Below are 25,646 nucleotides of genomic sequence, written 5' to 3'. Positions count from 1 at the left end.
AGGGGTCAAGGTCCAAAGCTACAATGTGAAACTCATCTGGAGCTGAAGATTACTCTCGAGAGACTAAAAGATGGTGTAACCTCTTACTGCTACTGGCTACCTTTGGGGAAGGGAGTAGGAATCAGAAGTAGAAAGAAGTAGAAAGAAGAAGTACATGGGATGCCTGGGCGGCTCAGTCAGTTAGGCGTCCGACTTCAGCTCAAGTCATGATCTTGCAGTTCGTGGGTTCAGGCCCCACGTCGGGCTCTGTGATGACAGCTCAGAGCCTGGAGCCTGCTTCAGATTCTGTGTCTGATTCTGTCTCTCTGCCTCCCCTGCTCGTGTTCTGTCTCTCTCTGTCTCTCAACAATAAATAAATGTTAAAAAAAAGTTTTTAAAAACAAAAGAAGTACAGAATATTTTGTTCTGTATACTTTCAAACTTAATGAATCCCCTTTACAACAACAACACCATATGCATATATTACTTATTTTGTAATTTGAAGGGAAAAAAAATTACCCTTAACATTACCCTTGACTTTTTAGAAGACATACAACTTTGCTCTAAACCTGAAGCAACCAGTTATCCTCTTCCCATCCGCCCACCACTAGACCACCAGAAAAAGCACCGGATAAAGTAGTTGACTTGAGTTTTGGAGCCATATTATAAAAAAATACATACTTCAAGATATTCTAGAATCATATTTCGTTCCATGAGATGTTCCCACTAGAACAGCATGGGAACCAAGACTACAAATTCACCCTACCCATCTTAAGCTTTTTAATACACTTGCTCATGGTTTATTTATTTATTTATTGGACAAAGTGCCTTTTTCTGGTAACTTACTTATTGTCCAGCAGCTCCAGGCCCATATTCTGTATCCCTCTGCTTTGTGGCACGGGGGCCAGGAATCGGCAACTACATTTCCCAGGCTTCGGTGCTGGCCAGCTTCGAGTTATATTCTAACAATGGAAGGTGGGAGGAGAGAAGGGACTTTCTTCCTATTTCCACCTCCTGTGGGCAGTGCTCCAGCCCGAGTGCACAGCTTTCAGCCGCTTTGGCTCATGCACCAGATGCACTGCTCCCTGGCACGTCCCAGCACCAGCTGACCACACCTGCCTCGGTGGTCCGAGGCTGGCTACAGTGGGGACTCTCCCCTGAGCTCCTAAATTCTGGGAACCCCACCTTTCCCTTTTTGCTCCCTTAGTTCTGGTTGGCACTGGTAATTGCTTAGTCCATCCCAGTATTGCTCTTTCAGCCTTTCCAACATTATGTATCAAACTGCCTCTGTTTGATAACTGAGCATGGTTTCTATTTTCCCGAGTGGGATTCTAACGGGTTCCACGTGGCTATGCTCATGTCAATGAAAAATGCTTAGAGTGTCAGCCAAAGTAGGATGCTGCAGCTTTACTGTATGGGGTAGTAGCAAAATTACCCAATGGAACTCTTCCTGAAGATGCATGGTAGGTATTACCCATAAGAACCGTGATCCTCAAGGCAGAAAGAAAGCGAGAAAGAAAGGAGTCAGGGGTCTCAAGGATGGGAATGGAGGGCAATGTATGCTGTGCTCCAGCCCCACACCACCTATCTAAACCCACAGCTGATTTGTATCAAAGTGTTGTCATCTTCCAAGGTTCAGTCATTGTATGTACATTTATCTTTGTGACCTTGACGCCCTTAGATCCCCAAATGGACAAATGTCACCACTCTTACATAGTACCTAGGGTAATCCACTTAAATTTATGAAGCGACTCTCAAAATGTTTAAAGGAATTGCAAAGTTAATTACATCTCCATCCTGAAAAAATTAAGGAAGCCCTTGGCAGATGATAACATTTCAGCATATTTGGCTAATTATGGTTTGAAGGGAAGGGAAGGTTAATAATAACAACTGAATCTAATATTTGTTGGGCCCACTACACTTCGAGCCTTACATATATTATATCAGTCCATTTTTACTACATCCTATAAGGTACCCTGTGGAATAGTGACCGTTACTGCCAATTTCCAGATGAGGAAACTGGAAATATTACGTATTTGGCCTAAACTCACACAGGTTGCAAAGGACATGATTTTAGTATTAACTATTCGTCATGGATTAAATTCAAAACGTTGGGAAAGGTTTGGAAACTCTGACCCTAAAGAAGTAAATGGTGGGAAAGAGTCCAAGATCCTGGTGTTCTACGTTTTGGGGATTAAGATTTAACTTAGAGAAAAGTGTCATGAAATTTGGTGACTATTTTACGCCTTGAATTTGTACTTATTTATTATTTTCCATCAAAGAAGTGGTGTAGCATGGTCACATTAAACATCAAGGTCCAATCTAGGCTCTGTCAACATAGGCTGTGTGGCCTTGGGCAAGTCACTCAACCTCTCTGTGTCCTCATGTATACTGTAGAGATGGTAATCCCACTTATGCCCCAGGGTTGTTGTAACGGTAGATGAGACCACCACGTCAAGTACTTCGTACTTCCTTATAGTGTCTACAGTAGTGAACAGTGTGAATGGAGGAAAAGGTAGAGCCATTTTTTCACTCACTAGAATATTCAAACATTTAAGAAGCGCGATGGTCTCTGAAACAAAACTCTCCTCCCCAACACTATATGTGGATTTCAGAGTAGTTCTATCTTACTGGGTGAAACTAACAACACAATATTTGGTGGATTTCATGTGTATGAATGCTTTATTCTGAGTAAGAATTATTTGGAGAAAAACCTCTGAGACCAACGGGCAGACCTGGGAGGTGATTAAGATAGATAGATAGATAGATAGATAGAAGCTTTTAAATAAAATGAACAGTAAGACTGACAAACAACTATCTTTTTTTTTTTTTTTTTTTTTTTTAGGATTTTATTTTTAACTGATCTCCACACCCCACGTGGGGCTGGAACTCATGGCTCTGAGATCAAGAGCCATGTGCTCTACCAACTGAGCCAGCCAATAATTGTCTGTAAAATATGCTATTTTTAAGTGCAAAATGGCAAGATATATAATAGCCTGAGGTATATACTAACCTCTGGGTATAAAAGGGGAACAAATCAAATATGTATTTGCTTGAATATGCACAAAATAGGTCTGTATGAGATGCAAATATTGGTTGTATTAATTTCTTCCTGCAAAGAGAACTGATGGGCTATTAAATAAGAATCGGCGTTGGGTGGGGAGTGCCTGCGTGGCTCAGTCAGTTAAGTGTCTGATTCTAGAGTTCGGCTCCAGTCATGATCTCACGGTCATGGGATTGAGCCCCGTGTCCGGCTCCGCACTGAGTGTGGAGCCCACTTAGGATTCTCTCCCTCTCTCTCTCTCTCTCTGCCCCTCCCTGTTTACATGCTCTCTCTCCCTCTCTCTCAAAAAATAAACATTAAAAAAATAAGAATGGCAGGGAGACTAGTCACTGAATGCCTTTTTACAACTTTTGAATTTTGAGCCAGAGGAATATATAATCGATTGAGAAATGATGTAAAATACAGAAGAAACTGAACATTAAGGAAGTAGAAGAAAACTAACATGACTGGGTGCCAGTTATGTGCCAGATAAGGAAGGTCAATTTTTCTTTTATCCTGGGTAAAATATACACAAAATGAATCCTTCATCTTAACCCCTTCTCAGTGTGCAGTGCCCACAGCATTAAGTACATTCACGTTGTTGTGCGACCATCACCATCATCCACGTCCAGACTTCTTCCATCGTCCCAAATGGAAATTCTGGACCCCCCTGGAAGCTGAAATTTGTAAACTCAATCCTCAAAATAATCCTGTGGGGGACAGTTAAGGAAACAGGCTCGGGAAGATCACGTCATTCGCCTGGCACAACACGGAATGCCGGCCTCTGCTCTTCCCTACTCCTTCAAAGCTTTTGGGCAGTAGGGAGAGCAGTTAGTTCCTGGGGGGAGGCAGGGGCAGGCATGGGGGTGGAGGCTGGCTTTGGGCATGTGCTTCCTGCTGTGTTGCCTAGTATCATGCACCAATGCCACAAGTTCTTTTAGGAAACTTGACAACGTGCGCTATGGTAACCTGTAGGTTATATATATATATATAAAAAAAAAGCATTTGACTCATTGCTACTAGACAAATATTGCCCTTTAGAAGTGCACTCTGCAGAATGCACTGTGAAAATAAATCATCGTGAAAACCTACCCCACGCCTGGTTGTTAGATGTGCCTTAGAGTTGGTTCATTGTGAATAGATTTATTGGCCACCACGTCAGGAAGTTATTATTCAAAGGGCACCTGCATGATATGGCACAACAAAAAAGGGAGAAAAGAATGACTCTTCTCCATTGAGAGAAGGAAATTTCTAGCTGGGTAAGCCAAGCTGAACAGATGTGAAAAACAAGAGTCGGCTTGATCTTATCTCTGAGCAGCAGAAAACTCTGGGCTGAACTGAGAAGCCTGCTGAATTATCTACCATTTTTTGAAATGCATGATTAAATAACCAACAATTATGCTGAGACTAATGCACATTCTTTGCTCATGATGCTGTGGTGTGAGTGATCGCTTTCTACATGACCAGTCACTTTGGTCTTCCTCTCCCTCACTCCCACATGTATGAGAAGTGATTCACATTTTTGTTCTCATGTGGTTCCTCAACAGTGCTGAACATACTGTAACACAAACCCATAACCCGGGTCATTCTTGGATGTCCACTCCTTTTTTGAGAATCAAAACGTGCATTAGGAATTGAGGGCACTTTGTGTTTGATTGTGTTTGTTTAATTATCCTAATGCTTTGAGTCACACATTCAATTTAGAGAACAAAAAATAATCTAACTTAGAGAACAAAAATAATCTAATAACGCCCACAGACAAAATATCTTCATGATTTTTAAATTCACATTTAACAATGTAGGAGTTCCAGAGCCAATCATTTGAAACTCTGGTCCCGCACGTGGCTCTGTCGTCCAAAAGGGGCAGACGGCACATCTTCTGGAAGAACAATAGTGTTACATTTCTTGAATTTTGGGTCCCTATTTCAAAGGACAGAAAGGGAGGCTGTTACCTGTATCCCAATGGAAAGGCATCGATTTTTCTTAAAGTGATCCTTCTTCCTGTCCTCTGTGGTGACAGTGGCTATGGTGGTCGTGGTAGTGACAGTGGCAGGGTTGTTGCTCATGTGTTGACTTGCAGGGCCGTGGATCTGGGCATTTGCAGCTTCGATGGCGGCTGTCAGAGCCTTCATACTGTCCAGGCTCTCCGTGGAGTTGCTCAGTCCAGACTGGCTGATAATATCTCCTCGCTGGCCCTGTCCATCCATGTAGGCATCCTGGGCAGACTCTGTGCTACTCTGGGCTGTGATAGAAATGAAAGGTTTCGTGGTAGTTCTGGGTGGGACTGGAGGTGGTGTCTTCTTATATGTTGTAATGCAAGATGACACTGGAAGACAGTGAAAACAAAGACACTGTGATTTCTGTGTGGGTTTTAATTTCTGTATTGTAACTAACATCCACTGAGAATCAGGGCACATGAAACACACGAAGACATTGAACATGAAAACAAGTCCATTGATTGAGTAAGTGAGATCCCTGCTTAGAGGGGATATTTGGGCCTCCTATGAGGTGACATACCCAGAAGACTGAGGGGGAAAAAGACTGAAAAACACCAACCTCTGAAATGAAAGTTTCTGAAATGGAAATTAAATGAATCAACATAAAATAGCCATCTGTAGAAATCTTCACAGGCAACAGTACACCCAGAGAGATAATACATGTGTAGATAAACCCAGGGTAGTGTCTGCCTTCTCAGGAATATATTAAATACAGCTAATGTTAAACAAGGTAACTCATTGGAGAAGATTGCGGTGTTTGATAATAAACATTGAAAAAGGAAGGAGGAAAGCAAAGAGTTTTGAGCAAGTGTGATCTAATCCTAACAACAGTGGGAAGCATGGGGGGGGGGGTAGGTGGGTGGGGGGAGCTGTTGGGGGTGGCTGACTCAGCTGTCTCAGCTTCCTGGAGCTCTGGTTTACTGGCACTTGGTTTCTTCCTTTCTTTCTCCCTCCCTCCTGTCTCTCCCTCTTTTCCTTCCTTTGTCTTTTCTCTCCCTCTAGCCCTCTTATTTCTCCTTCCCTTCCTTCCTTCCTTCCTTCCTTCCTTCCTTCCTTCCTTCCTCTCTCTGGATAGATGCTCACTATAGAAACTACTCTTCTGAATTTTTTTGTTGTTGTTTCTGAGCAGAACTATCTTCTAAGAGGGAATACACTGCACAAAAGTCTCCTATTATAGTCTCCCTTGTTTCCAAATCTGTGTTGGGGGGTGAAGTGTGTGGGTAGCTTATAGGAGACTAGTCCCTAAAATTCTGTCCTTCAAGGCAACTTAACCAACTTAGGGGCCTGTGTCTGTGCAGAAAAGTGTCCTTTCTGGACTTGTGCAATTTAGTTGAGGTCCCCCCTGAGGCTCTGGCTAAAGTGGCCTCTGGTCTTCTCTCCAACTCCCTGATTATAATTCTGAGGTTATGTGAAGAAGCCTTACACACTGGTTTTCGGCCTTGTATTTGTGGAGCATGATGTACAAAATACAGATCAAAAAGAATGTTAAAGTTTTCAAGTGAATTCCCTGCCAGAAAAGAACAATTCCTTAACCAACTTTCTAAAGACTTTTGTTAAGTCATCTTTCAAAATGATTCAAGTTGGGGCGCCTGGGTGGCTCAGTTGGTTAAGCAACCCACTCTTCTTGGCTCAAATTATGATCTCACAGTTAGCAAGATGGAGTCGTGCATGGGGCTCTACACTGATAGTGGGAAGCCTGCTTAGGATTCTCTCTCTCTCTCTCTCTCTCTCTCTCTCTCTCTCAAAAAAAAAAAAAAGCTTTGAAAGATAAAAAATAATTTTAAAAAATGATTCCAACTATTGCGTTTCCATCACTTTCCCGGCGATGCATTTTCCAATCACAGCAAATGGTCACTCTTACGCCAGATCAGTTACTCCCGACCATACAACCCCAACTCTGGTTTGAGCCACCACTTTGGCCACTCACTTAATGAAATACTTGCTTTAATAGTTAGGATGTTTCCTGAGGCCACTCAAAGGAGGCATCCTATAAGGAACAACAAACAGAAGGATCCTATGATGCTGTGCTGCTGTTCTGCTCCCTGTGATTCGGAGTAATTTCCTTAGTTGTAAAAGAGATAAGGACAAAACTATTTTGCTATTTCCTAGGAATTACCTGATGCAACATGACAATATCATATATGCTCTGGAGGTGGGGGTAATGTCAGCAATATAAAGGTAGCCACCACTCAGTGACCCAGGATGCATGATTGCCATTGGCTCACGCGGGGAAAGTCTTCCGCCTAAGCTTAGTGCATGAGCGATACATCCTTTAGTTTGAACAGAACTCAGCAATTCCCAGCCCAGTGTCCACAGTTTTTAGCTCTGGGGCTGAAGAGGTAATGCGACCAGTGGAGGCTCCCAGTGCCCGCTTGCAAGGGGCGGAGCCAGGAGCAGAGGCTGGTCTCAGGTTCTCCCACTGGGCTCCCGTGGAGCCTGGGGCTAAGTGTGCGACCGCGTGCATTGCTGATTTTTCACCTTGCCCGATTTAGTGTCGTGCCCTGCCCCCACCGTGGAGCTACCTCTTGTTTCCCAGGAAAGTTTGAAGGGATAACCCCTCTCGGTGATGCTGAGTCTCAGTTATTCATTGGAAGACAAGAGGGGGTTGATGACCATAAGGAGGATAAAATCAATCTGTCTGTTCGAATCTAGTGAAACCAGATCCTTTTATTACTTCTCCTAAGACAAGTTTTTACAGTGTGAACTCATTATTTTGTTGAAATAATGAGCAATGTTGTATCTTGCTCAGGACAGGGGGCCCGCTCGTATTCCATATGGGTTGTTTACGGCTTGTTGTTGGCCAGCCTGCATCCTCTTTCAGTGTGAGTAATCAAAACTTCACGATGTAGCCAAGTAGAGTATTCTTTCGTTTGCTGTGATTTACCGGAGACCTCTTGCCATGATGTGATAAGTGTGATATGGGGAATATAGAAAGGAGGGTGTCACATTATTTCCAGTGTAGTGACAGGGTTTGGGGACACTCCCCAGGGCCAACTGCAATTTGGTGCCATCTGGTGGCTGTTGTCAGCTCCCCTTCCAGGTCAATAGGGTTCACTGAGTATTTTGATCAATGGGGACCTTCAGGATGGTAGCAGCAATGCTAGAAATCCACTAGGGTTCGATTGAACAGGGACAGTCCTGGGGACATGGCTTTCACAACAGGCTGGCCAAGCCCCAATGCCCAAGGAGGTAAGATGTGAGATTGCCCCACCTCCAATAAGGGGCTGAACAGAGGACGGGAATCATTTTGCTACGCGTTATGTTCAAGGGGCTTCAGTTTGAGATTTCACTGCAGTGTGGAGCTTGGCACAATTCTGCCAGAGTTATCAGCGTTATACTCCAAGAAGCACCATCTATCAATTATCAAATGGAAATTGAAAAGGAATGCCCATGTCTGCCGGAGAAGACAGGAGATCCAAGATACAACTCACACTTCCCACCACCTCCTTTCTTCTCATGCCTCAATTCGCTTGCACTGGGGCGCCTGGGTGGCGCAGTCGGTTAAGCGTCCGACTTCAGCCAGGTCACGATCTCGCGGTCCGTGGGTCCGCGGTCCGCGTCGAGCTCTGGGCTGATGGCTGGGAGCCTGGAGCCTGTTTCTGATTCTGTGTCTCCCTCTCTCTCTGCCCCTCCCCCGTTCATGCTCTGTCTCTCTCTGTCCCAAAAATAAAAAAAAAAAAAAAAAAAAAAAAAATTGTTCAATTCGCTTGCATTCGAGACTGCTCCAGAAACTCATACAACCAAATCTCCAATTTTTCCTGGTTATCACTCTTTCTTGGTTTTACAGGCTGGGCTCTAAATTCTTTCTTCTCTCCTGAGATTATTTTTTTCCCTAATTCTACTCTCATGATTCAGCACCACAAATTTTAATGTTTAGTTATTTTTGAGAGAAAGAGAGAGAGAGAGCGCAAGCAGGGGAGGGGCAGAGAGAGAGGAAGACTGAAGCTGGCTCCAGGCTCCGAGCTGTCAGTACAGAGCCTGACGCTGGGCTCGAGCCCACACACTCTGAGATCCTAACCTGAGCTGAAGTCTGACGCTCAACCCACTGAGCCACCCAGGCGCCCCCACCATGAATAATTTAGAATCCACTGGAGTCTGAGTGCCAGGAGGGGTGCAGTAGAGTGAGGTTCTAGAAGGTGAAACACAGGTAAATAAATCTTGTTTGGTCAAGACAGAGAAAATGAGTGGCTTATATACCATAAGTGAAACCCTTCTCTTGTTTGAGAGCCGCGTTCTCAAAACCATGATTTAAAAAGGCAAGTACTCCTTTTATTCAGTGGGAACTTGAAAAGGAAATGATACTATATTTTAACCATCATTATTGTTGCTTTCCTTTGCCTGACAGGTTTATTTGTTCATTTCAAATAAAATGACTTTTTCCCCTTATTTAGATTCTGATGATTTATTACCCCAGCTCAAAGTTGGTGAAAGGACTCCCATATACAAGAGTCAGCAAGAGAGAAGCTACAGATTTTGATGCCATACTTGCATTCAGAGGATACTGCGGAGAATAGAGACCAGAGACTGGTTTTTACATTGAGTTAAGAAAGTAGTGGAGGAGGTTGAAGAGTCAGAGGAGAGGGAGGCGGAGGGGGAGGAGGAGGAGAAGAAGGGGGGGTGGGGAAGCCAGAGGAGGAAAAGGAGAAAGAGAAGTAAAAAAAAAAAAAAAAAAAAAAAAAGAGAGAGATTGAAAACAAATTTCTATCCTATCTCAGCTTCCACCTGACTCTTCAATATTGTCTCCATTTGCATGGAAAGATAATGCTAGTGTTAAAAGCCTCGGGAAGGCCTGTGCCAATAATTGTTTTTTTCTGTAGTAGTGAGAGTTTTCTGAACAAAATATCTAGACGTTCTTATCGCTCTGGTTAACCTTTGTGATCAAGAACACACCCGTGTCAAGTGGCCACAAAACAGATGTAGGATCAGACCATGTTTTGTATCTTCTTAATAATACAGTCTGACTGGCTAAGCTAATGGGTCGCATACTATAAAGCTGCATTGAGGAATTATTTAGCACTTTCTGGTTACTGAATTTTAGAAACTCTTTTTTTTTTTTTTTTTTTTTGTGTTTATTTTATTTTTGAGACAGAGAGAGACACAACATGAGCTGGGAAGGAGCAGAGAGAGAGACACACAGAATCCGAAGCAGGCTCCAGGCTCTGAGCTGTCAGCACAGCGCCTGACGCGGGGCTCGAACTCACGAACCCGTGAGATCAAGACCTGAGCTGAAGTCAGACGCTTAACCGACTGAGCCACCCAGGCGCCCCTAGAAACTCTTTCAAATATAACAACTAGCCCATAAGAACTACAGATAAAACCACAAAAGGACAACAAAAGAATTCCATAATATACATGTACATAAAGTTGTACACTAGTCAAAAGATACCTTTATTTAATGTTTATATATTTTTGAGAGAGAGAGAGACAGAGAGAGACAGAGAGAGAGCAAGCAACTGGGGGAAAGGCAGACAGAGAGGTTGACACAAAATCCGAAGCAAGCTCCAGGCTCTGAGCTGTCAGTACAGAGCCCAACGCAGGGCTCAAGCTCACGAACCATGAGATCACGATCTGAGTGGAAGTCTGACACCATACCAACTGAGCCACCTAGGCACCCCAAGATATCTTGTTGATGTAAACAAGTTATTCTAAGATATTATTAACCACAAAGCTAGCTGTGATTTGATCTGCCTTTAGTGGTGGCAGGCTTCTACACCAAAGTCATGGTCAAAGCAATCTTGGATTTGCTGAGTTGTATCAGATGGTCTGCTCTTACTGAGCTGAAGGCCACCAAAGAGAGAAGGCCTGCCTCAACCTACTTTCTGGTTTCTGTTGAGGGCAAAGGTTTTCTGATTTGGGTGATTTGGTCCAGCCAACCACAGTTTAACAAGCCCTCAAAAGGAGATTAAAAAAAAAATCAAATGGGTTTAACAGTGGGGTGCTGGACCTGGCTCTTACCAGCTTGATAGTTAATTGTGCATGTCTCTTCCCAAGTCTGTATGTAGTGATATTTCATTGATAGCTTGAAACCGACCTTGGTGTGAATGTTTACACAATGGAAATTAGGAAATACTACCCCTGCCTTAGAGAGACAGTTATTAAGCATTTCCAGCACACCTGTGTGCATAGAGGGGCACTATTCGAAGTGTGGTCCACAGACAGGTATCGATTCACAAACTATTTGGTGACTGTATGGTGAGATATGCCATGAAAATCAAAGAATAGCTTTTAGAAACTTGTACAGCAATTCTAAGGACTATCTCATTGGTTGAATCTAACAAAAAGAAGATGGGTGCCCCGTTTTTTTAAATGTCCTTTTTCTAGTGATTCATTTTATTGCATTTTAACCAAAATATTGATCTGCAATGGATCGGACATCAAACAAACAAACGAACAAACAAATCCATCACTAGAGATAGTTTGAGAAGCACTGACAGGAAACATTTGCACATCCAGTGGACAGGGCAGAGGTGGTGTGTAAGGATTAAGAACGTATTAGGGAAATAACTTGAAACTACAGGCTATTTTAGAAAGCAGAATGACGTGAAGAGGCTAAAAGAAAAAAAGAAATGTGGAAGGATGTAAACTTAGGACATAGCGGGTCTACCGCACAAACACAAGATTGTGGTTTTAACATCGGGTCAGTTGCCTATTTTGAAGAGGGTGTGTGTGAGTACAAGTGCGACATCTAGAACAACAGAAGGATGGTTGTGCTGTGTTTCATTCTGGGTTCTTTTCCTTAAGGGGGAAATTGCAGAGTGGTCTGGGGGAAAGAAAAGCCCTATCTTACAAGGAGTAGATTAAGGGAAGCAGATGTTTAGCTTGCAAGAGAAGGAAGACAGAAGGATTTCCAATGATCTCGAAGACTCTTGTGTAGAAGTTGGCGTGGACCAGTTCTCTGTGATGCCCCATGGGAAACCACAAAGGCAAGAGCTCAGAGAGGCACTAAGAATAATTCTGTAACAGTCAGTTGTCCAAAGGTGGAATATGGAAACCTTGCTGGGTAGCAAGCTGTTAGTCTCTGGAGGTGTTTAGCACAGACCAGTTCATCCTTTGGGAAGCTATCAAAATTGTACAACCATCTGGGGCACCTGGCTGGCTTGGTGCGATAAAGCATACAACCCTTGATTTTGGGGTTCGAGCCCCATGTTGGGTATAGACATTACTAAAAAAATAAATAAACTTAAAAAATAATATTTAAATAAATTAAAAATTGTATCACCATCTGATGGGGGCCGGAAGTAGATGGCAAGATTTCTTTCAAACCGGAGCTCCTGTGGTTTTAGGAATATTAATAAAAGCTAGAAAAGAATTTGAGAAGTAGAGACTCCTTGAGAGTGAAGTCAAGAGAGGAGGTCAGGGAGAGTTACCAACAAGGCTGTTTGGTAGCAATGACGAATGTTCTGGCATCCTGGGAATGCATTTTGGCACAGATGAGGGCAAGGCTGCTACTAAGAGAAATTTGCTGCTGCGGCTTTGCATCAAGTAGGCCCAGAAGTGCTGAACTGCCAGGGAACTGGAGGCGGTGCTCCCCACGGTGATATGTCACACAGGCTGGACTTCCCCCACCCAGTGCTGGACACACCAGTGTTCTGGCTTGAGTCCTTCACAGGATAAAAGCACAAACACAGGTGAAAACAAAGATGATAAGATGGAACATTAGTCCAGACTTTTTTTTTTTTTTTAAAGGAAGCTCTACACCTAACGTGGGGCTTGAACTCACCACCCCAAGATCAAGAGTCACGTGGTCCACCAACTGGGCCAGCCAGGTGCGCCTTTAGTCCAGACTCTTTATTATTATTTTTATTTATTTATTTTGAGAGAAAGAGAGAGAGCGCAAGTGTGTGTGTGTGTGTGTGTGTGCACACGCGTGCATGTGAGTGGGGGAGGGGTAGAGAGGGGGGCTAAGAGAGAGGGATAGAGAATCCCAAGCAGGCTCCTAGCTGTCAGTGCAGAGCCTGACAGGGGGCTCCATCCCAAGAACTGAGAAACTGAAATCAAGAGTCTGCAGGCTTAATTGACTGAGCCACCAGGTGCCCGCTGGTCCAGACTTTTGATGTGCTGTTAGATCAACCAAATTGCCAGAGAGTGAATCCTTACTCTGTTTCACACTGTGCTAAGAATTTAAGACATGGTCTCACGACAGAGGAAGCTCTCGCTATCCCCATTTGCTTGATGGTAAGACTGAGGCTCAGAGCAGGTAACTGAAGTGTCTAATTTATACAGCTACTAAGTAGTGGAGTTAGCATAACTCACCCCGCCCTCCCCCAAACCACCTCTATTCACCCACCATTAAACACCTTGTCCATGGGGCTCTGGGTGGCTTAGTCCCCTACCCACCTACTCCTGATTTTGGCTCAGGTCATGCTCTCACGGTTTGTGGGATCCAGCCCCCCACACCCCACTTCGTGTCCCCCCACCGCCACCTCGGGTTCTGAGCTGGCAGCTTGGGATTCTCTCTCTCTCCCTCCCTCTCTGCCTCCCCCCCCCCAATAAATTAATAAACTAAAAAACCCCCACAAAAAACAAAAAACAAAACCACCTTGTCCAATAAAGCATAATGCTTCCCAGGAGAAAATGCCCCCAAACGGCCCCCAACACAGCAGTGTGCACCCTGCAGGAACCTGACAAAGGTGTGGAGAATGAATGAATTCGGAGTGGTCAACAAGGGGTGCACCGGCTGCGTCTTTAAAAACACTGCAAAAAGGGAGGAACTTCTTAAAACAAAATACACATGGAAAAATCTCTCCCTTCTTTCAAAATATTTACAGCTGAACATCTCCAGGCCACCCAAAGTGTGGTGGTCAGTGGTCCCGGCAGCGCCGCCTCCCGCTGAGAGGGCGGGGCTCCCGGGAGACGCGCCCCGCTTCTGGCCGCCTCTCCCCGTTAGTGTTGGCCGGCGGGACGCGGCCGGGACAGCCGTTGCCACTAAAGCCATCCTCCACGGAAACCACAGAGGCCAGCTAACCTCTTCTCCGCCGAAGTAGAAAAAAAGCACGCTTGTGTGAGCGCGGAGGGGAAGGGCAGGGAATGTGGACAGAGAGGGAGGAGTGGTGTAATAACTCTTTAGTCATAAGACTTGCCAGTTGGTAGTTGCTAGTCTTCCAGACACTTCCTAATGCCAGACAAATGCCCCAAGCCTCGGCATGTCTGGCTTGGAGATCTATTCATCTGATAGCAGCCCGGCTCTTGCGGGAGAACAGAGGTCTGGGGCCCGCAGCGCTCGGCTTGCTAATCAAACACAACATTGTTCTCAGACGGAAGAATGGAAAGGTTTGTTTCAAAATCCCAACTTTTTTTTTTTTTTTTTTTCTAAGAGGCACCCAAGTTGTTTTAACAAGTTGCTACAAAACTTGGGCTTCCTGAGGTGAGCCGGTTGCGCACAGAGCTTGTACTGTACCAAAATCCAGGGAGGGAGGGATCAGAGTTAGTCATTAAAAAAAAAAAAAAAAAAAAAAAAGCCCCAGGCACTTCATGCCTGGAAATGATGTAACAGGCAGCCACTCCTCTGTTAGAACTACAACCAAACAATGCTCGGGCAATCCGCGGCAGCTGCTCTCCAAATGTCAGCGCCAGCCCGGTCCAAAGAGCTTGAAAGGCACCAAGCTGGAGGACTTTGTGCTGTACCTTTCTCGCCCACATTTTCCCCAAGCACTCCCAGGAACCTGGCAACAGGTAACGTGGCAACCTTCGCCTTGTAAAATGGCAAGTGGCATAATTTCAGAGAACAGATGGATGCATTTTTTTAAAGCCAGCTGCATCTCCCCCCACCCCCCCCACCTCCATACCCCGCCCCCCCCCCCCCCCCCCCAGCCAAGAGACTGGAGAAAAAGGTATTGCTTGCGGGCAGCCCTACTCTCGAGTGCCGCCTTGTGGCCAAGCTCGGAACCTCAGCGAGGTACTTGGAAATCCGCGGCTCAGCTCCAAGGTAAGTCACGCTATGGAAAGGGGTGGACTCCTTTGCTAGTCTTGCCTTCCAAAAGAACATAAAGAGTGTTGGTCACGATTCAGAATGTCTTGCTTTTGAACCGATCGCCTTCACAAAAAATCTTACCCTTGCTGCAGCGTAAGATCTCCGGGTTGAGGTTGTGGGTTTTGTTTTGTACTGAACAGCAGCTAGGGTAACGTTTTTTGTGGTGGCAAGTTGAAAGGCAAGCAAGAACTACCCTAGCCATTTGGTTGGATGGATGGCAGCGAGGATTAATAGCCAAGAAACTGAGGATTCCTGCTGGGAGTTGCCTTTTCCGTTTTTAATTTTTATCTGATTTTGTAAGTTGTATGCAGAAAACTTTCTCTTGGGCAGAAGCATTTCTAAGTCTCATCTTTGGCTTCCACTTGGTCTACTTGCAAGGATTATTTAGGATTTCCAGACTGCAGGCCGAGCTTCCTATGGCTTGCAGTACCGGTTTCGCTGTTTTATCTCCGTGTGGGGCAAACACCCACAGAAATGCCGAGGGCATTATTTTTAACCAGTCTTCTTCCTCTCAAGTACTCGCCTTCAGATGTCTCTGATTTGGAGGGATGGCCAAAGTTGTGAGCCGCTGTTAGCCCCAGCCAGTTGCGAGGGCATCCGTTCTTTCTCCCTCCCTGGAAATGTTAGCTGGAAACTAAAGCAAGAGGTTCAGATCAAAGTAACAGTGCTTTTCAGAAAGTTCCATTAATTAACTAAATTAAAGGAAGTTAAATGGTGTTTGGAGGAAAGTCATTTTAGAAGGCCCAGGTCCAGCGACTGAGGTCTGAAGCTTCTAATGTGGACTTTTAATGAAACTTGGCAACAAGTGAAATAATATTAGAAATTGAGGGTTACCATATGGAAAACCAGTTGTTGCCTGAAATCAATCATTTCAAAGGAACATCTTGAAAGTAGACAGACATTTGGCTAGTATTTGCCTAGACCGTTTAATACTAAAGATTAAAGCCCACGGCTCTGAGTAAGAATCATTTGACCAGTAGCCACGGTGAGTCATAGCCTTCTTAAGAACGAGGCACAAATGTTGAAGTCGGGATGTTGAGAACACTGGGCTTACTAATTTGCAAGGCAGGGCTATTGCTTCCAGAAGGGAATGTGATCAGGATTTCACGGCTCGTTTTCCCGGTCTTTCCAACAGGTGCTGTTGAGTCATCCATGTACATAAGTGACTGCCCTGGCAGTTTCATGTGTTAGGATTAAATTTCCATTTGTTCCATGACTTTATGAAGTGCTTTCCACCAGTGAATCAGATGTATCACTTCCTGTAGGACTTAGGGATTTTTTTTCAACGTTCGTCACATTGTGTGTGTTTTTCAAAATTTGTCCCAGCCAATCTGCAGGTTTTCCTGGATGGAATGGATTGTTTACAGGAGGGGAAGATTCAGGGCCCAAGGTCAGGGTTACAGAATTATATAAGGTTTCCTGTTTGGGCAGCTGGTCAACCATCTCCTCAGGTTAGTGCAGACTCAGTCTTGCTGAAGGACAGCATGCCTACGAGGCCTGGGATAGTGATGGTGCCAGGAGTGGGGAAGGAAATTTGTCTTTTAAGCTTCTCTTCAACTAGGTTTCATTTCTTGTCAGATGTCACTTCTCAGCCACACTTGCCTATATTCTCTTAGGTGATTTTTTTTTTTTTTCTGATGAGACTGAGAAAGGAATTAGTTAAGGATGTAAGAACCACCTGGTCAGCATCGTTGTCCATTTTGTTCACTATGACTACAGTGCTTGGAACATGCATGGCACATAGTAGCACCGTGGTAACATGCTGGTTACATGAAGGAAAGAACAGGGATGAGAAGACCCCTCCTGGAGAAAAAGAGAAAGGGACGAATAGGAGAGGGAGGTCATCAGGGTAGAAGTAAAATAAATACTCAGCAAAGCCGTTCTCTGTGACCTTGGATACTGCAATAAAATCTCCTGTCACTGATGCCCACCTCTGTCTGGCATTGGCCGAGTGCTGGCCAAGTGCATTTGTGACCGGCCATCTTTTGCCATGAGCTGGTATGCAAAAGCCCAACCTAGTATTAGCTGAACGCAGTTGTTCCTGTGGATTATTCGCCTAACTTCCTCCGTCTTCTGTTTGGCTTTGCCCACGGGCCCTCAGCAAATGGCCATGTGAGGGGCTGACGATACTAGCTGCCCTTGTCCCACGCAGCTGCCTTTCTTTGCCTTCTCATTATTCTGCTGTCCTCTGCTTGCACAAGATGGATATCCGAGAGCCAAGAACTTTCTTTACCTCCTGGTCTTATTTCATGAGAATTAGTATCACCTGCACAATGGGACCTGGAGCCTGGAATACCAGGAAAAATCTGGAATGGAATCACACAACCAAACAGGACTCTCCTGCCATGTCGTTGTATGTCTGGTAAACAAAGGAGCACTCAAGCCTACCTAACCCCGGGTCTGTGTGGAGTAGTTGATGGTAGCTGGGAGTTGGGTATAGGCACATATTGCCAACTTGTGCCCCTTGAGAAAGTGAGGTGGCTGTGCAGAGTGACCTGTGTACAAATCGGCATAGTTCGCGGGTCCAGTCAGGCTAAGTCCTAACTGAAACTTCCAGCTGGATTTGCTGGGAACCCCTCTGCTCACGGTCAGCCTCCTTGGGCTTTGGAGAAAAGGCAACCCTATCAGAGCCACCCGCTTCTGCTGCCCTGCGGACGGAGGGTCTGGAGGGAGGGCTTGGCCTGGAACAGAAGTTTTTGCACAAGGCAAGCTCAAATCCCCAAAGCCAGGAAAACAGGATGTGTGGGGAAGTGTAGAAGAAAGAAAATGCATCCACCATTCCTTCCTGTTGGTTTCAGTATGATGAGGAATAATTACCTGGGTCTGGAGAGCAGGGCATGTGGGAGGCCACAGGACGCCCTGGTGTGTGTCGTTAGGCAGTTAATTATTCATCCTACTCCATTCCTCTTTCCTCCCTGAAACCCCCCTTTTCAAAGGGAAAACAGGAAAACTGTCTGGGTTAATCCGTAGAACACCGTTTGTACCAGCCCACTCCGCCCAGGAAGGATACCAGCCCGCCACTGAGTCTCAATTAAGAATCAGTGCTTAAAATGACACTTCATTACCCAACTGTGTCCCGGACAGATGAGGACACAGATCCAGAGAAGAACCTGTCCAGGTGTCCCACGGGCTCTTTGCCCATCCGTGCTTCAACTAGGAGTTCAGTCCACGAGTCAGCCTTTACAGTTAATAGGTCAAGGGCCACTTAAAAGCTGCATTAAAAATTCTACTTTACAGTTGGGTGTTTATCATTTGGAAAACATTAAAGTGAAACAACCCAGGAAACTGATGAGGCCCTCACTAAAATCTCTATCAATTTACTCTACCTGCCCCCACCATCATCCTTGTTCACAGTATTTAACAGAGCCAGGTGCTATACCTAGAAATCCAATTCCAGAAGTGACCAGGAAGCTGGAGAGAGGGGGCTGCCCATGTTCTCCAGGGTGGAGTGTGATTGGAACCTGAGTTCTTCCCATCTAAGCCTCCTTACTTAGATTCGAAAGGGCTGCCTTATAGTTTTGTCTTTCAGATTCTCCTTTGAACCCTTATGAGAACACCATCTGTATCTAAAAGCCCGTATCTGAAATCCTTGGTTGCATGTGCTTGGACTTCAGAGCTTTTTGGATTGTGGGAAGCTAATATACCGGACATACCCCAGGGGGCTAGGGCAGCACCTCTTAATCAGGTGCTCTGACCTGTTTGTCTGCCGGAAGGGGTAGAACAGTCACAATGCAGGTAGCTCCAAGGTCAGATTTTGGCCAATGGCTTTCAGAATTGCAGATGAAGGAATGATGTTTTTAATTTAAAAAATTTTAAAGTTTATTTAGAGAAAGAGAGAGAGCAAGTGGGACAGAGGCAGAGAGAGAATCCCAAGGGGGCTCCACGTTGCCAGGGCAGAGCCTGATGCAGGGCTTGAACCCACAAACCATGCGATCATGACCTGAGCTGAGTGCTTAACCGACTGAGCCACCCCAGGCGCCCATGAAGGGATGACGTTTACCCGCTCCTTTGGCAGTAAGCGCCCCAGCTGCGGACTTCCTCCTTCAGAGGCCTCCCAGGCCCTGCCTTGAGCCTACAAAGAGGATAGCTGATCGGTGGTGAGGGGTGGTGGTGCGCACGGCATTGTAGGTGGAAAGGAGAAATCCAAGATCAGGGTGATGATACTTCTGACATTGTGTCTCTTTCCTCGACCGCGTTGGAGTCCTGGGCGTTTACTGGTTTCACACACTGTACTCAAAGCATCTTGATTTGATTTTTGTGAAATGGTAACAGGGGTGTCAGGAGAGGCTTTCAAGCAACCTTTCCCCACAAGGTGGAATGCTGTCTACATAAAGCCCAGAATGGGAAAGCCCCATGTGTTCTTGTAGGTAAACACCTCATATCTGCAAGGTGGTGTGGATGTGTTTTCACTCATCTTTTCCATCATGTTCTGCCTCATTCTCATCCCCTGCCCTCAAGATATAGTTACTTCCCAGCAAAATAAGTAAACCGACATTCTTCTCCTTGACCCACCATAATTTATGCTGACAGGAGGGTGGCTTTGTGCTAGGTCCAGGCTGGGGACCGTGCTAATTGGCTACCAAGTAGGATACTTGCCTAAAAGTTGATCTGCAAAGGCACTCTTCACTCCCTGAAGCGCTACCTAGCCCGCACAGTTTGAAAATTATTTTCAGAATGTACATTTTTATGCCGCATTTCCAACCCAAGGGATAACAGATAATCCATGTAAGATCTTGAATGAAAGAATAAACCCATGGGTGGGGAGACAGGTTAGCAAATGGCAGACATACATAGATCAAGCACTAGAAATTTTTATCACCCGAAACAAGCACTGCCCTGCCCCCTGACGCGGATAACATTTTACTTCTCAAAAGGAGCCGGAGAAAGTAAAGGCAAAACGATTTGATTATTTTGGATGCGTACTGTCATAGGTGAAAGATTTGATCAAGTATCAACTCTTTGAAAAAGCAACTATACCGACTGCAAATCTCCCAAACCAGAGGAGGTTAAAATAGTCTGTGTGTTGAATGCTTGGGGCCAGAGGTTTGTAATTTACACCGTTTGTAATTAGGATAGCGATATGACTGGTAAGGCGGAGGAATGCGGAAAGACGAGAGGAAACCAGCACTAGTGTTTGGATCAAAATTAACTACCAATAAAGAGCAGGGAAATGGATCACAGAGAAGGGAAGCGTTTGGATGGCCGCTGCTCAAAGATTCAGCCCATTTGCAGTTGCTGAGACCTTGTCAGGTCTCCAGATAAAGGCGAGGCTCGTCACCCTCAGGCACCTGGCTGAGAGGTAATAAAACGGTTGCCTTATCTTCTAAGGGTAGAGTTAGTCAAACCTCAGTGGTAATTACAGTAAACTGAAATTGCCTGTCATTTACCGCCTTCTCCCCCCCACCCCCCCACCCCCCGAAAAAAAGGGAGGGAGGGAGAAAGGAAAAGTCTTAAGGCAGGAAACTGTCTCTCTTCTTGGATTTTAAAAGAAAGCAAGCAAAACAGCCAGGAGTTTTCCCCGGGAGTGAGAAAAACAGCCTGGCCAGGCTGCCCTCTCCTGGGGGTTACAGGATCGCTGACAGCTCGGGTCCACGTGATGGTCTAGAAAAGAGGCTCAAGCTGAGGAAAATCCAAGAAATCTTCTTAGGAGTCTTCCTTTCTAAATGTAAATGACTGAGTCAGTGCTTTGCTAAGGAGGAAAGGAAGTCACAATCAGGCCGAGTGACTCATTCAGTGCTGTTAGCTCCGGGAGTTGGATAAAAAGTTTTAGCCAAAGCAGCAACAAATCTACTTTAAATACTAGCACAGTAAGGAAATTCCTCTCTTTCAGGCTGAATGCCACCCGCACAAAAGAACTCCTGTTGACATCTCATTTACAATCTCCCCCAGGACACAGACAAGACCATTTCAATAAACCCGGCTCAGAGACACCTATTGTTCGGAATCTTCAACTAGCAACAGGCTTCCACCACAACCTATTGTTTTGTAAAATAAAGGATTTTGAAGGAGAAGGATTGAGACTGTGGACGCCATGAAAAGAGGAAGGAAAAAAGTCCCTTTGACCTGATGCTGTCACAGAGCGTGCAAGAAGAATGAAGTTAATGGATTTCCATTTTTATAAGAAGTGCATAAGAAACGCCTGTCGAGTTTCTGAACTGGTGATGGAGAATTCCAAATTTGCTGCCAGCTTGGTGCATCAAGAAGCAAACTCCTGCCCACGGGTTTGCTAAATGCAAAGCCCCGGGCTATACTTATCCTATTCTCAGCCTTACCAAAGTCCTGATAGCCCCAATAGCAGAGCACCAGGTGAGTCTTTGATCTGGGTTGTTTCCCTGGGAATTAGAGCCTGACTGTCTTTTCCAAGTAGAATTTCCAGGCTCAGAGTCCACTCCTCCCCACCCCCCACCTCCCCTTTAATGATTTCCTTTTTTCCGTCACCATCATTTTGCTCCCTCTTTGAGTAAAAGGTAAACACTCTCTGGAGTTATGCAATGTGGTCCTTAGATTGTTTTTCTTCGCTATGCCTCAAATTGAGGGATGCAGTTGTATTTACCCCCAAAAAGGGCATTTCTCAAATGCTCCTTATCTTGACCCTCATAACAGGTCTTGCAGTTAATATTACCCCTCTCTGCAAACGATCCCTTTATCTACCCAGCGCAAACTCTGGGCATTATCTCTAATTCCTTTGAGACCTTCTGTCTTCTCTTAAATCTGTCTGGAATCCTTCTACCTCCTACCATCCAGCTTTCTGCTTTCCTAGATCCTATTACCTCCCCTCTGGAGGCTCACAGCAACTTCCTAAGTCACAGTTTCTCGAACTACCAGTTGTGACTTATTCAGGGGTCATGAAATCCATTGAGGTGGGTCATACGGTTTCACCATTTAAAAAATGAAGTAGATTAGAAAATGTGAGATGTGTCAAACAAAGTAAGTACCGTTTCCTGAACCTTGTTGCAGTGTGTGTGTGCATCCAGATCTGTGTACATTCTGGGCAACAGGAAAGATTGAATTTTGTTTGCCAAGATGTTTTGAGAAATACTCTTCTAATTGGTCTCACTGGGTCTGTCTTGTCCCTGCTTCCCACACTGTTGAATACACTTAGAGCAAGGGTTCAAGATCCTGACCAGAACCTGTCACTCTCCAGCTGAGAGGTCTGCCCACAGGAGAAAGTCTTGCATAAAGTCTAGGGCTTTGGAGATTCTGAATAACTTAGTTTCTGCTCACCTTCCAAAAGAACCTTGGAATTCTACATCCTCCTGACGGCTTTTACTCTTAGTTATTAAAACCATCAAGTTCCCTGGAAAGACAAAGGGGACTTAAAAAACAAGGTAAAACAACAACCTTCATGATAGATTCCTGCCTTGACAGGTCCTGAAATTTGAAAGAATAGTCCTGAGGCACCTGGGTGGCTCAGTCGGTTAAGTGTCCGACTCTTGATTTCTGCTCAGGTCATGATCTCTTGGCTCCTGAGATCGAGCCCCACAGCGGGCTCTGCTGCTCTGGGCTGACTGTTGTCAGCGCAGAGCTTCCTTGGGATTCTCTCTCCCTCTCTCTTTGCCCTTGCCCTGCTTACGTGCACGTGTGTGTGCGCTCTCTGTGTCTCAAAATCAATAAATGTTAAAAAAAAAAATAAAAGAATAGTCTTGCTGTAGTTTGCTACTATATGGAGAGATGTTCAGATCTCCTTTTTCATATTGGAAGTGAAAAATTAAAGAAATCTGCGCATTCCTGACCCCTGGTAGTGGTTATTCTACGAAGGCACATGGGACAGACACAACCTTCCTGAAGGTTCCAACAAGAGCATCCTTATCCCCCCCTTTTTTAAAAATTTTTTTTAATATTTATTTTTGAGAGAGAGTGAGCAAGGAGGGGAGGGGTAGAGAGAGAGGGAAACAGAATCTGAAGCAGGCTATAGGCTCTGAACCGTCAGCACAGAGCCTGACACGGGGCTTGAACCCACGGACTATGAGATCATGACCTGTGCCAAAGTAGGATGCTTAACCCACTGAGCCACCCAGTCGTCCCGAGAGCATCCTTATCCCTTTCTTAGTGCTGGTGCCCTGATGCCTTGACCCATAACCACTCTCAAGGTGAAAGCTGCATCTTGCTGGAATGAGATGTGGCCCCAGTTCTTGCAACCCCTCCCCCATCCTTCCTGATCAGAACCACACTGAAGAGGTCCCTGCTTCTTTGCTGCTTGCCTCACTTCTGTTCTGGAGTCTGGGTTTAGGTAACCTGCTCCATAAAGTAGAAAGTCAACAGAAATTCACCTCTTTAGGGGAAAACAGAAACAAAACAATAGTGATACTGCTCTTTTTTTTCCTAATGTGATCGATTGTACTCTATAATTTATAAGCCAGTGTGTTGCTTTTTTCTATAAACTGACCAGCAGTAGCTTGCCTTTATTTTGTAGAAAATCTGTCAGAAAATTGTGATAAGAAGAAATTGACTCCAAAGTGCATTCTAACAAAGAAAAAAAAGTCACTACTGTAATTCTGTATAAAAGTATGTAAGACCCTACTTTGACATCAAGTAGTTATAGCCAAGTGATGTGCTTATGAATAATTTTTATTTTATCTTTTAGGCTTCTTTGAATTCTCCAATTAAAGAGAATCATAACTATTGTTACCATAAAGTACAATCATAAAGTACAAATATCAGAATGCAAATTAAATACACTATTATGTCATCACCGTTATGATATCCAACTAACTTCATTTTATTTTTACCATATGTGTTGCTGTATTTGTTTTTTTAACCATTTGGTTTTGAAGGAAATTTTATGATTACCATTTTTGAAAAAAATAATGAAAACCTCTCAGAATGGTTTGATATTTCACTGTCTTTAAGAGCTTGAGGACTACTGACCCAGAAAATACCACCAAACACTGGCATATGACTCCTGATGTTTTCAGACCTAACGATTTATCATTTCCAGAATGCCATCTTTTTATATGTCTTTATGCTTGTGGCACACATTGTTGTTTGCTTTCTTATAACCACCCCCCTTGCCAACAGGACCTCAATCCTGTTGACTTTTCCAAGCAGCCATGACTTTGGGGGATGGTCAGCCCCTTCCTAGATTTGGAGGCTGGGTCTTGTTTGATGGGAAGATTGATGGGAATGCTTCTGGGAAGGGTCACCCCCATATCCCTTTTCTTCCTCTGGATACTGTCATCACCAAGAGATACCCTGAACTGTGGCTGCCACCACAAAGAGCATCTGCCTGAGAAGACAACCCACAGTGAAGATGACAGGTGGAAACATGGCAGGAAGCTGGTTTGGATATCTTCAGTGGCCGCCTTACTTCTAGATTTGCTGTTACTGAGAAAATGAATGCCTTTCCCATCTAAGTCACTTTGATTTTATTTCTAAAATTTTATTTGCTTATTTATTGATTTGGCTTAGAGTTATGCAAATGGATTTATATATGCTAAGTGTCCTTCCTTGCTTGAACACTCCTAGTCATTCATCAAGATTCACTTCATTTATGGTGCCTGGGTGGCTTAGTTGGTTAAGAGTCCAACTCTTGATTTTGGCCAAGGTTGTGATTTCACGGGTTCGAGGAATCGAACCCCGCATCAGGCTCTGCACTGACAGCATGGAGCCTGATTGGGATTCTCTCTCTCTCTCAAAATAAATAAATAAACAGTAAAAAAAAAAAAAAAAAAAAAAAAGATTCATTTCATTTGTGTTTCATTATCACCTTCTACCCATCTCTATTATAAAACTCATCACCCTTTGCTTGTTACAGTACTACTCCAATGCTCTTGGATGATAGCAGAGGAAAATTAGCAATGAGGTAGATCTTTGTTGACTACTCTATATGATTCTATATGACGGGCGCCTGGGTGGCTCAGTTGGTTAAGCGCCCGACTTTGGCTCAGGTCATGATCTCACGGTTCGTGAGTTTGAGCCTCACTTTGGGCTCAGTGCTGACAGCTCAGAGCCTGGAACATGCTTCGGATTCTGTGTCTCCCTCTTTCTCTGCTCCTTCCCCACTGGTGTTCTGTCTCCCTCTGTCTCACAAAACTGAATAAAAGTTAAAAAAAAAAAAAAAATTCTATATGACAAATTCTGTTACACAGCATATTTCCAGACCAAAATTTCTCTATTTCAAAAAGGTTCTCAGCATTCGTGGCCCAACTTCCATCAGCAATAGTGTGGTGACTGGAAAATGTGGTTCTTCTATTTTTGTTTATTTATTTTTTTTATTTTAAGTAGGCTCCACACCCAACACAGGGCTTGAACTCATGACCCTGAGATCAAGAGTCACATGCTCTACCAACTAAGCCAGCCAGCCACCTCGAAAGGCCATTCTTCAAAGTCAGCCAGACCCGCTGGAAATCCTGACCTGCCAATTACGAGCTACGTGACCTCATATGAGTCAACTCTGTTAGCCCCTGTTTTTTCATCTGCTGAGTTCCCGTAACGGCATCGATGATCTCCTAGTGTAATGGGATAGATGGGGGACGTTTATATAGTGTAAGGTGACACAGTGTGGCACTTCTATCTGACACAGGAAGTAGGCTCTTTTCCTTTTCTTCTCCTTCCTACATCATTTGATACAACAAAATTCATACATAACAAAAACCATCTTGAAAACTGCCCAAGGGAGGACATTCTATACTTTTCAGATGTTTGCCTTTCTATAGCA

At 44.5% G+C, this 25,646-nt stretch overlaps 1 protein-coding gene and 1 long non-coding RNA gene across 19 annotated transcripts in view; one reads left to right on the top strand and one right to left on the bottom strand.

Moving 5' to 3' along the window:
• The window catches only part of DLGAP1 (DLG associated protein 1), an 892,830-nt gene that overhangs the window by 62,754 nt on the left and 804,430 nt on the right, over positions 1 to 25,646 (bottom strand). For 14 of the 18 annotated variants that reach the window (XM_060613340.3, XM_060613342.3, XM_060613346.3 and 11 more), the window contains one exon: positions 4,975 to 5,348. In XM_060613340.3, the coding sequence (XP_060469323.1) occupies positions 4,975 to 5,348 (374 nt within the window). The remainder of the gene's footprint in view (positions 1 to 4,974; positions 5,349 to 25,646) is intronic. The other 4 variants (XM_060613343.3, XM_060613345.3, XM_060613353.3 and 1 more) reach the window with 1 other exon arrangement.
• LOC144613843 (uncharacterized) lies at positions 13,910 to 24,669 on the top strand. The gene is made up of 3 exons (XR_013551276.2): positions 13,910 to 14,944; positions 20,820 to 21,295; positions 23,403 to 24,669. It is a non-coding gene; the product is annotated as an uncharacterized LOC144613843 (long non-coding RNA).

The sequence above is a fragment of the Panthera onca genome, chromosome D3 (assembly GCF_046562875.1).
Source record: "Panthera onca isolate mPanOnc1 chromosome D3, mPanOnc1 haplotype 2, whole genome shotgun sequence".
NCBI classification, from domain to species: domain Eukaryota; kingdom Metazoa; phylum Chordata; class Mammalia; order Carnivora; family Felidae; genus Panthera; species Panthera onca.
Note: the sequence above shows the minus strand (reverse complement) of the source record. Positions and strands in the feature narration are given on the sequence as shown.